Raw genomic sequence first — 14,482 nt, forward strand, 5'->3', positions numbered from 1 at the left:
CTTCGCCCCCCGGCGCCCCCCCCCGCCACTGCCCAACTCACTCTTGAATCATTGCCGTCCAATGCTGCCGAAGGGAAAGATGTGCTTCTCCTTGTCCACAACCTGCCTGTGAATATTACAGGCTATGCCTGGTTCAAAGGGGCAAGTGTGGACAGAAACCGTCTAATTGCATCATATGTAATAGACAGTCAAGAAAGTTTCCCGGGGCCTGCACACAGCGGTCGAGAGACAATATACCCCAATGGATCCCTGCTGATCCAGAAGGTCACCTTGGAGGACACAGGATACTACACCCTACTAGCCATAAAGAAAAATTTGCTGAATGAAGAAGTAACTGCACAGCTCCATGTATACCGTGAGTGATTCCTCTCTGTCCTCTGGGTCTCGGGTGGAGAATTGTACTTCACACACACAGGATCGGCAGCCCTGGACTCTGCCTCGATGCCCCCTGCATTGCATCCCAGGCTGGGGGTTGAGCACTGAGTGCAGGACACACACAGTGGAGACACACTTCCTAAGGTCAGAGCTCCCTTCCCGGATTCCAGCCCCTGCAGACATTCACCACAGGGAGAAGGACCAGTCTGATGGGAGCAGCTCAGTGGAGGGAGACCAGTCTCAGTCCAGCCCCTGGGCCCCTCCCGTGACCATGACCCTGAGAAAGACCCTGCAGGGCTTGGTCGTGGCCTGGCCTGAGGGGCCCCCTGGGATCCACGCAGAGCAGCTCAGCCTGGGCAGCCCCTCCCCAGACCCCTGTCCCAGGGCTCCTGACTCTGGGCCCCCCAGGGAACCTGTGCCAGGTTGAGTTTGGCATCCTGGGCAGGACCAACAGGGAGCAAAGCTGTCCCAGGTGCGTGACTGACAGGGCTCAGCCCCAAGAGCCATGTCTGAGCAGGGGTGTTGCCTAGTCCTTCACCTGAGACTGTGTGTGGCAAGCACCGATGGACAAAGTTGCTGGGCCATCAGCCGACTGCCCTGGGGGGCTTGGGACACTCCAGAGGAAGGTCCGCGTCCCCAGGGAGATACGGAGGAGAGAAATGGTTCTGAAAGTCCCTCGTTTACCAGAATGAGCTCAGGGAGCCCTCTCTCATGGAGGCAAATAATGATATTGGGGCAGCTCCTCTATATTAAGCTTTAGGTCAAGTATTTGGGATGTTTTTAGGTTAATTCACAGACAACACAGTAATCCAGAGTTCATATACCATTTACTCGATTTTATTCAGGGTAAACTGAGGCACAGAGATACAGTCACTGAACTAGGGTCACACAGACCATGAGCAGCAGATCAGGGTCACTCGAGGTCGGTCAGCAGCCAAAGCCTCATGTCCTGCACACTCCAGGGGGTTGTGAGGTGTCTATGAACCTAGTTAATTTGGATCAGCCATTAATTTAGGTCCTTTCTCTCAGGCTTCCCCAGCTCAGAGGGAGAGATTCTGGTCTGGGGAGCGAAAGCAAATGGAGGATTATTCTGTGTCTACCCTAGAATCGAACTACCTGAAGTCACAATCAGAGTCAGTGCTGGGAACGCCCAGGCCATCCCGTCAGGTGGCCCATCCACACCTCCCTGCTCTGGACTCGAAATCACTTATTTGTTTCCTGAGGTGCTGGTGTCACTCCCGTTGGATACGAAGGAAAGGACTTTCCTGCTCACTCCCCACTCCACACCTGCAACCAGCTCAGGGCCCAACATGCGGCACACACTCAAGTGTTCTGATGAAGGAGGAAGGAATTATGGGGAACGCATGAGTGAAATGAATGAACGAGTGAATGATTCATGATCTCTGCAGAGACGAGCACCTGGATGCAGAGTCCTAAGAGGTTCTGGCCATATCTATCCCTGTCCCTCCAGGGGCTGAGACCCATGTTCCATCTCTCTGACCATCTGCCCCTAAAGCCCCCCAAGGAGCCAAGTCTCAGGTCGTAGGAGGGTTTTCGTGGGCTCACTGGCCCTGCACTGGGGCAGCCATGGGGTCTCTGAGTCACCTGTAACCCCCACCACTCACTGCCATGGACAGTTCTGGCTCTCTGCTCCTCCCATGTCCCTCACCTGACTCCTTCACTCCAGCCACGCTGCCCTGCTATGCTGTGCTTCCTCCTCCTGGAAGCCTCCCTGGATTCTCCCACTAACCCCTGTGGACAGGCCACAGGAAAGGACACAGAAGTTAGCCAGAGCAGCAGCCCTGGGCTCCATCATGAGCCAGTGTCCCAGGTCACCAGGAAAATGAGCTTCCGCTGTGCCCTGTCTAGGGCTCCCTCCCTCCCTGATGCCAACAAGAGGAACAGGCCACGTGACAGGGACTGGGACCCCTTGATCTGCTCTCTCCATGACTCAACCAGGGAGTCGGAGGCAAATGGGTGGTCTCAGTCCTCAAAAGCTCTCAGGCTCACTTCACTCCTGACTCGTGACTCACATCCTCATCCTGGGGTCCTCTTGCCCGGGAAGGTGGGCCTGTCCCCAGGGGTTAGTGGGAGAATCCAGGGAGGCTTCCGGGAGGAGGAAACAGAGCAGAGCAGGGCAGTGTGGCTGGAGTGAAGGAGGAGGCAGGTGAGGGACATGGGAGGAGCAGAGAGCCAGAACTGTCCATGGCAGTGAGCGGTGGGGGTTACAGGTGACTCAGAGGCCCCACGGCTGCCCCAGAGCGGGACCAGCGAGGACAGAAACTCCTCCCATGTTTGAGCAGCCCCACAGTCACCATGAGACTGGCTGCTGGGGGTGCTTAGGGGCAGGTGGTTAGAGGGATGGAACGTGGGTCTCAGTCCCTGGCGACAGGGACCCGCTTCCTAAATCTACTAACATACACATATCATTTCTCACTCGGTATCGTGCCTCCCTTTATACAGCAGACACACCTAGACTTCCCCTCCGATCACGCCTGTCCTCTTAACAGGCTCACACTCTCTCTCTCCCCGGGGAGTCACTGCTTTCAAACCCAAGGTGGCATCTTCCCTTGATCACAGTGTGACCCTGGATGGACTGCAAAACCTAGTCTGCGACCTTCAGAGCTCTCTAGAGAGAAAGTCCTCCAGAAACTGGTCTTAGCTCTTTGCGGCATTAATAACATTTTCACATGTTCTTGCACAGTTTAACTTCTACTCAAATCTGTTTTGTCATTACTAATGATTCACAAAGGTCAGATACCAACCACATCCCCTTCACAGTGATCACCACCTCCACATCAGAAAACACAAAAACGCGTTTCAGGAAAGATCACCATGGTCCTCACCGCCGTCTGCAGTGGGACGGGGGACATTAAGGACCAAGGGCAGAGAGGGTGGTTCTGCTCCAAAGCCGCCAGCCCCAGCCGTCCCCCGACTCTCTTCCCATCATTTCCAGCACTGACTCTGTTCTACCCTTTCTGCGGTCACTGTTTCATGTCAGTCACCTGAACAACCTGTCCCACGAGAGACATTGCCATCTGAGTCCTGAGCTGACCTCCAGGCTTGCTCCTGGTCGCCCGGGTATCATTTCTGCTCAAACCCCCAGTCCCAGGCCAGGCATCCAGAAGAGGTGAAGGTCTGCAATAGTAATATTAGCATCCATATATTATAAATCCAACTAAAGAGAATTTTACAAAACTGGAAAATATATTTGAGATTTTTCACATAGAAATTACATATTAACTAAAAAGAAATAAAATTTAGCCTTACAATGACTTCTTAATAATAACACTGAAAACCAGAAGATAATAGAGTATTATTGTCCAAATAATTAGAGAAAAATAAGTTATTTTGATTATCATTCAAAAACTCTGTTGAAACAAAGGTATTTTTAAACAATAATAAAAGCAAAGAGAGTTTACTATCAATACCCACACCCAATGTCAGAAGCAACAACTCCGACCCCGTGGAGAACAAGGACCCTGTAGTGTTAACGTGTGAACCTGAGACTCAGAACGCCACCTACCTGTGGTTAGTCAACCGTCAGAGCATAGCAGACAGTGCCCAGCTGGAGCTGTCCAAGGACAACAGGACTCTCACTTTACTCCGTGTCACAAGGAATGACACAGGACCCTATGAGTGTGTCACCTGGAACCCCGGGAGTGCCGGCCGCAGTGACCCATTCTACCTGAACGTCCTCTGTGAGTAACTTCTGTTCCTACCTGGCCCAGGCTGCCCGCCCAAATCCACACTGACAGAGGCCAGACTGCATCCATCCCTCTGAAGTCCAAGTACACAGACCCTCACCCCAGGCACCCAGGCTGGCCATGACTTCCTGTCCCAGGCAAATCCAGGTGGGCCCAGCCCTGAGACAATACTAGTTGGAGACAGGTTGTTCCTGTCTTGAGAGATACAGGGTCAATCACCTGTCATGTGAAACAAGTTAATTTCTCGGACTCAGTTAACACAGGGTTTTATGGCCCAGACTTTTTAAAAATAGACTGTGACCCAGCTCAGAGGGGCAGTGTGGCCCTTGAACAGAAAAGGAGCTTCCCCTTCCCTCTGATTACATCACGTTGGCTTTGTTTTCTTTCAGATGGCCCGGAGACCCCCACCATTTCCCCCTCAAACCCCCATTACAGTTCCGGGGCAAACCTCAGCCTCTCCTGCCACACAGCCTCTAACCCGCCTGCACAGTATTCTTGGCTCATCAATGGGAGGCCCCAGGAGCCCATGCAGGAGCTCTTTATCCCCCACATCACTGTGAATGACAGTGGATCCTATACCTGCCTCGTCCATAACTCTGTCACTGGCCTCAACAGGACCACAGTCCAGATTATCACAGTCTCTAGTAAGTGGCTCCCTGGACCATCGGCACCAGCTCTGGGGTGGAGGTCTGTCCGATTTTCAGAAAAGAGTCTGGAAGAAGTTACTTCTCATTTGCTAGTGTCACAAGCAAATTATGAGTCTGTCCCTGAACCCTCTCACTACGTTTCCACAGACCCTCTCTCTCCTTGCTCTTGACTTCTCATGACAGATGTGGGTCCAGCCTGGAATGTGGGGAGAGGTGCTTCTCTCGGCCCCAGAAAGTCCCACATGGTAGAGGGAGCTCTGCAGATGGAGACTCTTATTTAGCCTACTACAGTATTAAAACCACTTCAAATGTTCACTCTTTACATATAAGAAATGTAGCTCTTGCAGCTGAAGTGGGCCATGCTCCCCCGGCCCTGGATCGGGGTCACATGGCCCCTCAGTCCCTCCGGCATTTGCACTATTAGTCTTCATGGCGCGAAAACGTTGCCCAGAAGGAACTGCCACACCTCGCTGTAAGGGGCGGAGCATATTACAGTACTTCTACCTTAAAAAGCAGAACATGCTACAATGAAGTCAGACCGTGGCGAAAACCACAGGGAACACACGTTACGTTATTTCTTTGGATCTGCTTACTTCATTTAGCAAGGACAAGGTCATGGATTTTCTAGTGGAAATTGTGGCTAATCGACTCAGTGAGTACATATGGAATTTTGGAAGAGAGCTATTAGTGACAAACGGAATGGAGCAAGCCCTCATGCTCTTGGAGCCACTGTTAAAACGTGTCATCAAGAAGATGCTAATGTATGTCATCAGAATGGCAGCTTTAGCTATATACAACGCATAGCACGTGAGATGTTTAAAAAAAATAACCGCCTATTTCTTTCGCAAGTGATCGTGCTTTAATTTTTTTGCTTACGAATCCAGTTTGCACCTACACATTCTTCGTGAATTCTTCTGTTGCTGTTTTTTTTTTAATTTACTTTTCCTCATGAATTCTTAAAAGATTACCTGTCATATTATTTTTATGAGATGATACATCGTAAAAACTTAACAGAGGAGACTGTGGCTTCGATACTAAACAGAAATTCCATCCTTTATAATCACGATCGATGGGAGGACACACAGATTCCTGGCAAAACTTCCTGGACTGATTCCTCAATTGTCATTTCATCAACTGCTCGGGCAAAATTTTGATTCTCAACTTTGCTTTCATCATGGTCCTAACTCCACCTCCCTGACAAAGAAGAACTTGAAACAGAGAACTGCTCAACAATAATGTGGTCTCAGGCATGATTCTGCGGTTACTTTCTTCTCATTTTGGGGTGAGTCTCTGGTGGGTGGGGCTCTGAGCAGAGAGGTGGTCTCGACCTGGAGCGAACCCCTGAGGAGCAAGGTGGACATCTCCATAGGGGCAGGAGGTACCAGGGGTGTGGGCCTGGATGCGGTGTAGAGGGTGGGAGAGCTTTCAAAGGTAAAATTCTGGAATTGAGTCCAGGGGAGGATTTGGAAACCTCCTGCTTCTGTATGAGGAGGGCCGGCGCCATAAGAGCGTGGCCGGCGCCATAAGAACATGGCGGTGGAGGGAGGAGGGGGAAGAGGAGGAGAGGGGAGAGGAAGAGGAGGAGAGAGAAGGGGAAGGGGAAGGGGAAGGAGGCACTGTCCGATGTGAGGGGGAGGAAGACACGAAGGCGCAGATGTAAAATGGCCGCGCCGAGAAAGTTGGGTGAGTGACCAGGGCCCCGAGCGGGTGACTGGGGCAGGAAGTCTTCAAGGGACAGATTACTTCGGGACACTGTGACCATGACCTCTATGCCGTGGAGGTAGCCCCAGAAGGTTAAAGACAGATCTTGGACACCCTGGATGGGCAAGGGTGTGGTCTGAAACATGCCTCCGAGCTGCCCTTAGACACAGTTTCAACAGCGCGGGATGCATCGAAAGTGTGAACAAGCAACCCCGACCTCTGAAGAGTAACTCCCCACCTCACGATTCACCCCCAGTCCCTCTCTTTATCCTCTCCCCCCACGCCCAACCCCTTTTCAGGTTCTCCTGGGCTCTGCACCGGCCAAGACCACTCTGGCCCGCAACGCCCTCCCTCTCCCAATGCTCCATTTTTCAGATTCTTCTGGGCTCCCCACACTCCAAGCCTCCCTGGTCCTTGATCTTTTCCCCCTCACCCCTCTCCATTTTCTAGACTCTTCTGCCTTCAGAACCCTCCAAGATCTCTCAGCCCGCGGTCCCTGCCCCTCGCCGCACCCAGACTCCAAAGGCGCCGCAGTTCGTTTCACTCACTCAGAAATCGTGGCCTCTCGCCAACGCGAAAGCGTGGCTGACGGTCATCTTCAAGCTCAGAAGTCGACCGACGTGAGCTTTCCCGCAGCGCAACGGAAGACCCCGCAAGCACCCGACCCACACCCCGGCTTTCCCGGCGACTGCACATCTCACCATGGCGGCAGCTGAACACCAAAAGCCCTGCCCTGGATTTTGAAACGCCTTTGTACGTATCTCGTCCCCACCCCAAGCCTGCGGTTCACTGTCCGCCCTTCCCCTCTGCTCAGAAACCCACTTCTGCTCAACACCCCCTCGAGCAACTCTCTTCCTTTTTTGAATGTGCCAACACCCCCGGCTCAGGCCTGCTGTCTCCACGCGGCCCCGACATGGTCCTCCGGTCAGGCTCACTCCCTGCATCTCCAGCACCATCTGGAACGAATCTCCCTCTTCGATTTATTCCCTGTGCCCTGTCCCTTGTCAGCCTGCAAGCTCCTGGGCCCCTGGAGATTTGTGTCTGTGTGTCCCTTAATCTAACTCGACACACGCAGACACAGAGACACACTCAGTTATACATTCATTCCCGTAATCACACACACGCACACATAGACACACATATTCACAGACATACACACACACACACACACAATTATACATACACACATAACACACACAGCCCAAAGGACTCTTCCCGTTAAGCTCTGAATCCCTCTCAAAGCCACTTCCCTCTGGGGTGTGTGTCAGGTTCTTCCCTTTTCTTAGTGACTTCTTTGACTACGCTTGGGCGCTTTCACAATCTCCATCTCCCCTCTGTCCAGAACCCCATCTTGCCTGTCACCCCTCACTGCCACTTCTGATTTCCAAAGTAGCTGATATTGTTTTCCTTTAAAACCGCTATACAATACAGCGAATGCCTGCGGATCGCCACTCGGCCCCTGTACCCTGAATCGCTCATTCACCCTCACAGGTGCAGTCCACAGCATAGGTTTGCCCTCAGCTGAGCCACACTCCCTTCTCCAGACCATTGTCCTATACCCTTTCCTGAGAGCAGCCAGCAGCCAGGGACTGCCTGGCATATGAGCCCCCCGTGGTCAGGCTGTAGCAGGCCCCCAGTCAGACCCAGCCCCTCCTGGTGCTGCCAATTCCCTCCAATATCCCCTCCATGAACCTCCTAAATCCTGTCTCCTGCTCTTCTTCTAGGGAAGGTGACCTGAGACCGTCGTCCACACCAGCAGTGGTCCTCAGAAGCCGGCCCCAAGTGTCGTGTCTGGGTTGGACCACTCACCGCAGGACAGCAGTGAGCACTTCATGTGGCCCAGAGGTGTGGTGCCGAGTGTCCCAGGTGGATGTCAGCTGTAGAGTTGCAGACATTTCATCTGCGGTGTGCTAGGATGGGTCCAGGAGGTACACAGCTGCTACACCGTCTCTGAGTCGAGAAAAAGGTCAAGATAAGGAGTGTGGAATTTGATGGCTGATGGAAAGTGCCAGTGAGCATTGACAAGAGTCCAGGTCAGGCTCAGACCTGGCACTTAGCAGTCGAAAGCAAAGTGTGAGAGTTGAAGGGATCCACATGTGAACTGACGTGTAAAAAGCATACACATAGTTCGGTGGAGCTTCAACCTCACCGAACGCTCTGTGCCTAAGTCAGAGAAGGGGGACCCTCGGACTAGAGGCGGGGTCCTACGCCTGCATAGATGCACTTGAGAACTTGACCCCGATTCTCTAAATGCTCTGAGCCTGCAGAGGGTGTCCGTAATAGTTAAAGTTGTGTATCAACTTGGCTAGGCTGTGGCATTCAACTCATTGGTCAACTTCTAGTCTACGTTGCTGTGAAGGCATTTTAAAATGTGACGAATAATTAAATCAATCGTCTTGGTAAAGCAGATTATCCTCCATGGATATGGGGACTATGGATGGGGACTATGGTTAGTCCCCATCCAATCAGCTGAAGACACTAAGCACAGGAGGGGCAGTGTCAGAGAAGCGGATATGATGAAGGCATAGGTTGGTTTTTGTGCTTTGAGGACAGAAAGAGGGACCATGAGCCAATGAAAGCAGGTGGTCTTTAGAAGCTGGAAAAGCAAGGAGATGAATTTGCTCTGAGAGCCTCCAAAAGGAATCAGCCCTGACCCCACCTTTATTATAGCTAAGACTTGTTTACTGACTCTTAGAACAATAAATTTGTGTTATTTTAATCATTAAATTTGTGGTGATTTGTTACAGCAACAATAGGAAACGCACAGGCCCTGCTTGCTTTTTTTTTTTTTTTTAAGCTTATAGCACCTGGTCTTCCTAGGTGGTCTCCCATCCAAGTACTAACCAGGCCCGACCCTGCTTAGCTTCCGAGATCAGAAGAGAGCGGGCATGTTCAGGCTGGCATGGCTGTAGACTCTGCTTCTTGATAGACTGTGCCAGTGTCTCAAACGAAGCCAGACAAGATGGCCTTACGAGACAATGCTGGACCCATCCCGAGCTGTGACCACCAGCCCTCTTGGTCACCACACCAACAGTTAGGGCCAAAATCTCAGCATAACCGGAAGAACTTGTCGGGTTGCCTAAAAGGAGGAGAGGGACGATGGCACAAAGGAATTACAGAACCTGGCTCTCGTGCACAACAAGGAACAGGAACGTATTCCTGAGAGCCAGGATTCTGGAAATGCTAAGGGTAAGAAACATAAACCTAAATAAGAGAGAGTTTTCAATAAGGGACAAACTCCTATCACACAGAATTTAACTCCTTGGCCATTGGTCTTCCTCCCTGGTTCCTGGGAGGTAATGTCTAAAACTTTTGGAATTTTCTCAAGATAGCAGGGTCTCTATTATGCATGAACCTCTTTCATCATGCCTGAGTTCATACTAACAAGATCCAGAGGGGGCTGATCACCAGAGAGACTAACCAAGTGACGAGGAGGCTGGGGCTCTGAGTCAGCCTGACCTCCACGGAGGGTAGGAGAGCTGCCGGTTGGCTTCCATAGCATGGCCAAGAATGAAAAAATTGTGCCTACGCGATGTAACCCAGTAAACAATCTGGACTTTGGGGATGGGGTGGGAGTTCTGGGTGGCGAATATGTTGGTGTGCCAGGAGGGGCTGCGTCCTCACTCCACAGGGAGAAGGCGACAGAGCTTGGCACTTGGAACCCTCCCCAACCGGACCCTACGCATCTCACCCTTTGGCTGGCTCCGAGTTGTATCCTTTGAAATCCATCAGAAAGATGAATCAGTAAGATTGCATTGACATGGGAGCAAAAACAGTCTACATTTATGGCCTGGCCCCACTGCAGTCCCAAGACCTATCGGGACATTCTGCAGAACATCACATTGATCCATTACATTGATGACAACGTAATAGTCAGACCTAATGAACAAGGAGTAGCAGGTATTCTGAATGCCTAGTAAGACGCGTGTGCTCCAAAGGCTCGAAGTGGATGCCTGCTAATATCGATGACTGATAACAATGACATCCACTGATGGCAATGACGCCAGTGACAGCCTCAGATCTAATAATCATCAGTTTAGAAAGAAGTTGGAGAGTTTGGTGGCCCTGAGCACTATCCACATCTGTGACCGTTCAGAAATCTGCTGTATCTATTATGTTTTTAGGGCTCCAGTAGTCAGGGCATGTTGGCCATAACCTCCAAAAGAGAAGCACATTATCGCACTATGAATCTCCTCTAACCCATGTTGGAGGAATGAAATATACCCTATGGTGCCCTTAGCAGGACCTAATAAGAGACTAAAAGTGCAGACTCCTGGGGTTCTGGAGCAAGGCCATTCCTCTGCAACAATAGAAAAACAGCTCTTGACATGCTTTTAGGCCCTGGGAGAGAGAGTGTGTCTGAACGTGGGACATAAAGTGACCTGGTAGCCAGAACTTCTCATCATGATCTAGGTTCTATCAGATACACCAAATCATTAGGTCAGGCAGGCCCAGCACACCTATCACAAAACAAAAGTGATACATATAGAATCGGGCATGGATCCTCTCAGCTCACACCTATGGGCTCATGAGAAGGTCTCTACGACCAACTCCACTGGTTAATTTTATGTATTAACTTGACTGGGCTACTGGGTACCTAGATATTTAGTTCGACATTTTTCTGGGTGATCTATCTATCTATCTGTCATCTATCTACGTGTCATCTATTTACCTATCTATCATCTGGCTATCTATCTATCTTCTATCTATTGGTTTTTTTCCTCGGGAGAACCCTGACTAATACACCACCCAACAAAGCAGAAAAAAGCCCTGAGTTGTTTGCAGGTAGAGCTCCAATAACTGCTTTAAGCCAACATGAACAGAGGGCACACTGCAGTCACACCCATGAGCAGCCTTGATAAACAGGCAGCGGTGAGGGGAAATGGTGAGCCCACTCCAGTGCTTGCACAATGGGCTCACGAATGGGATAGAGGTGGGTGCTAAGCACAGGCCCCACGGCATGAGTTCCCTCTCGCCAAGCTAGTAGAGCCACTGTCACCACGGAATGCCCAGCCCCATAGCAACAAAGACCGACACTGAGCCAGCAATATGGCACCAGACTTCAAGGAGACCAAACAGCCACTTGGTGCCAAGACTAGTGTGGGACCCTGACCAACATCCCCTTGGACCAAGAATTTACTTTATAGGGAAGGAAAAAGTAGCGACCACACAACTGTGGGACCCACTGGTCCTACCACATACACGTTGCCTGCAGCTGCCAGTCGGACAGAGCAGTAAAACGGCCCCCAAATTGCAGTTGAGGCGCCGTCTTGGAGATGACCTCCCCTGAGGATGGAACTGTATCCTTCAAGATGCCGTATACACTTGAAGTCAGTGGCCATCCTAGGGTGCCGGGTCCAAAAAAGAGAGAACACATGAGCCTAGGAACCAGGGATAGAAATAGGAATGTCCCCTGTCATTCGCTTTCATTTCCAGCGACCACTCGGAAAATTGGTGCTTCTCATCCACAGCTTTTAGGTCTGTGGGTCTAGAGGGCCTGGAGCCCAGGGAGAAAGTGTTTGCACCAGGGGACACTGCAAGAATCTGATTAAACTTGATGCTGTGGCTGCTGCCCTGTCTCTGAGGGCGCCTCATGCCAAGAGGCCAGCAGGCAAGTGAAGAAATGACCCTCATGGCATGAGTCATTGTCTTCAATCAGCAGGAGGGAGGGCTGCTGTTACATGATGCTGGGCTCTAGAATATTCTTGGCACCCAAGTGACCCAGTGGACACTTCTTAGCATTCCATCACCCAGTTTTAATCAGGCGGGCACAGCAAGTCCTCCGTGGCCTGAGAAGGGTGTGATAGGCAGAGGTTCCCCTCTCTGCATGGATGCCCCTCTCTCACGGCCTGTGACTCCATGCGCTGGGCCACCCCACGTGTGGATGGCCTCATTCTCCTGCTCAGACTCCCATGCCCTACACCAAGGACCTACATGGGGGGCTCTCCTCCTTCTGCTTGGGCTCTGACACACAAGGCTGCTCTCCTCAACACACACATGGACTTGCTGTACTCACCTAATTAAAACTGGGTGACAGAGTTCTCATCATTTTGTTCACGAGCCCATTGGCCAATGACAGCTGGGGAAGAGGATGCTCCGCAGAACGAGTCGTCCTCCCCACCCGATTATTAAAATCCATTTCTGCTGCATCACCCTCTGGTGAACATTCACAGGAGACACAAAGATCTTTATGGTTTTCTGCCCATTCAGAGAAGTCTATCCAACTTTTCCCCAAATTTCCTTGTCACCAATTTTCCAATCTTGTTCCTTCCAAGGTCCTGCCCATCTAGCTAAACCATTGGCCAGAGCCCATGAACCGGTATCTAATCACACATCTGGCCATTTCTCCTTCCAAAGGCAATGAACAACCAGGTGTCCTGCCTGAAGCTCTGCCCACCGAGAGGGGCTGCAGTGTTGCAGCTGTCCATCTGGGGTGATGCCTGCACCATACAAAACCGTCTGTCAGCCAGACCTGAGTCTCTCCTCCATGTCAACGGACTGTAGGTAAATCTCCATGAGCCCATAGGTGTGGCTGGGAGAGAAAAGGCAGTGTAGCAGGGGTGGTGACCATATATGCATTTGGGCCACTTCTTTATGGAACTTACTTGTGCCTTCAGGACCTCCTTGTATCAGGGTACAGACAGCAGCTGACCTTGGCTAATACCAGAGCCCCTTCCAATAGGCTCCCAAACCAACACCTCCACTGGCCAGCGTCAGACCACACCAGAGGACCAGCTAACCACCTCCACAAATGACACATCCGAGGGGCAGACTGGGTACGCACCAGAGCCCTGTTAAAGCAAATACTGCTCCGTAAGGTCAACCCCTGCACAGCAGCTCCTGTGCGTCTGTCATGGCCAATCTTCACAATCCATCAGACCGAGGGTCAGTCTCTCCCATTGACATGCAAGCAGCAACTAAGTCTCAACTACAACAGGAGGACACACACAACCTACATGAGGGACACACACCTGTGACCTGGGAGACTGCATCGCTGGGTCCACCCGACACCTACTACAGAAAGAGACTCTACTAAGACCAGGGGACACAGCAGCTCTACCCAATACATAGAAACAAACACGGGGAGGCAATCGAAATGGGAACACAAAGAAATATGTCCCAAATGAAAGAACAGAACAAAGCTCCAGAAAAAAGAACTCAGCAGAATGGAGACAAGCAATCTACGAGATGCAGAGTTCAAAAAACCGGTTAGAAGAATTCTCAATGATTTCAGTGAGAACTTCGACAAAGAGCTAGGAAACATAAAAATGGAGATACACAAAAAAAAAAAACCCGTCAGAAATGAAGAATACAATAACTGAAATGAAGAATACATTAGGGGGAATCAACAGATTAGATGAAGCAGAGGATCAAGTCAGCAATTTCAAAAATAAGGCAGCAGAAAACACCCAATCAGATCAGCAATGAGAAAAATAATTTTTAAGAAATAGCCATACAAGCCCAGGAAGCACAGAGGGTCCCAAACAAGATGAATTCAAAGAGGCCCACAAGTGGACACTTTGAAATTAAAACGTCAAAGATTAAAGACTAAGAGGCTCTTAAAAGCAGCAAGAGAAAAGCAGTTAGTTACCTCCAAGGGAGCTTTCATAGGACTGTCAGGTGATTTCTCAATAGAAAGTTTGCTGACCAGACGCAATTACCACTATATATTCAAAGGGATGACCATCAAGGACCTAAACCAAGATGACTCTATCCAGCAAAACTCTCATTTAGAATCAAAGGACAGATAAAGAGCTTCCCAGACAAGAAAAAGCTAAAGGAGTTCATCCCTACCAAACCAGAACTGCAAGAAATGTTAAAGGGACTTCTTTAAGAAGAAAAAGAAAATGGTGTCTCCTCGGGCCACACGTCTTTCCCTGGCCTCCCTCCCCGCCAGGGCTGCCATGCTCAAGGATGCCTGTCTTCGACTTTGCTCTAGCTCACCAGAGGTGCCATAGGACGGATTTCCCCTGCTCAGCCAATGGGTTCACCGGCCAAGTGGCTGAGTCACTCTGCACCGGCACAGCCCTTCCCGGCCCCACCCCACCCACC

The 14,482-nt window shown here is 50.8% G+C and overlaps 1 protein-coding gene and 1 pseudogene across 1 annotated transcript; one reads left to right on the forward strand and one right to left on the reverse strand.

Annotated features, from left to right (window-relative positions):
• Positions 1 to 21: 21 nt before the first annotated feature.
• Positions 22 to 7,054, forward strand: LOC102883643 (carcinoembryonic antigen-related cell adhesion molecule 1; the record flags this gene model as incomplete). The annotated part of the gene is made up of 4 exons (XM_025045994.1): positions 22 to 348; positions 3,791 to 4,076; positions 4,472 to 4,726; positions 6,897 to 7,054. Coding segments are annotated over 4 exons (1,026 nt in total), but the record flags the coding sequence as incomplete, so codon positions are not given.
• Positions 7,055 to 9,225: 2,171 nt separating this feature from the next.
• On the reverse strand, positions 9,226 to 9,344 carry LOC112478886 (annotated as a pseudogene).
• Between the last annotated feature and the right edge of the window lie 5,138 nt (positions 9,345 to 14,482).

Source organism: Pteropus alecto, unplaced genomic scaffold, assembly GCF_000325575.1.
Source record: "Pteropus alecto unplaced genomic scaffold, ASM32557v1 scaffold474, whole genome shotgun sequence".
Lineage (NCBI taxonomy): Eukaryota > Metazoa > Chordata > Mammalia > Chiroptera > Pteropodidae > Pteropus > Pteropus alecto.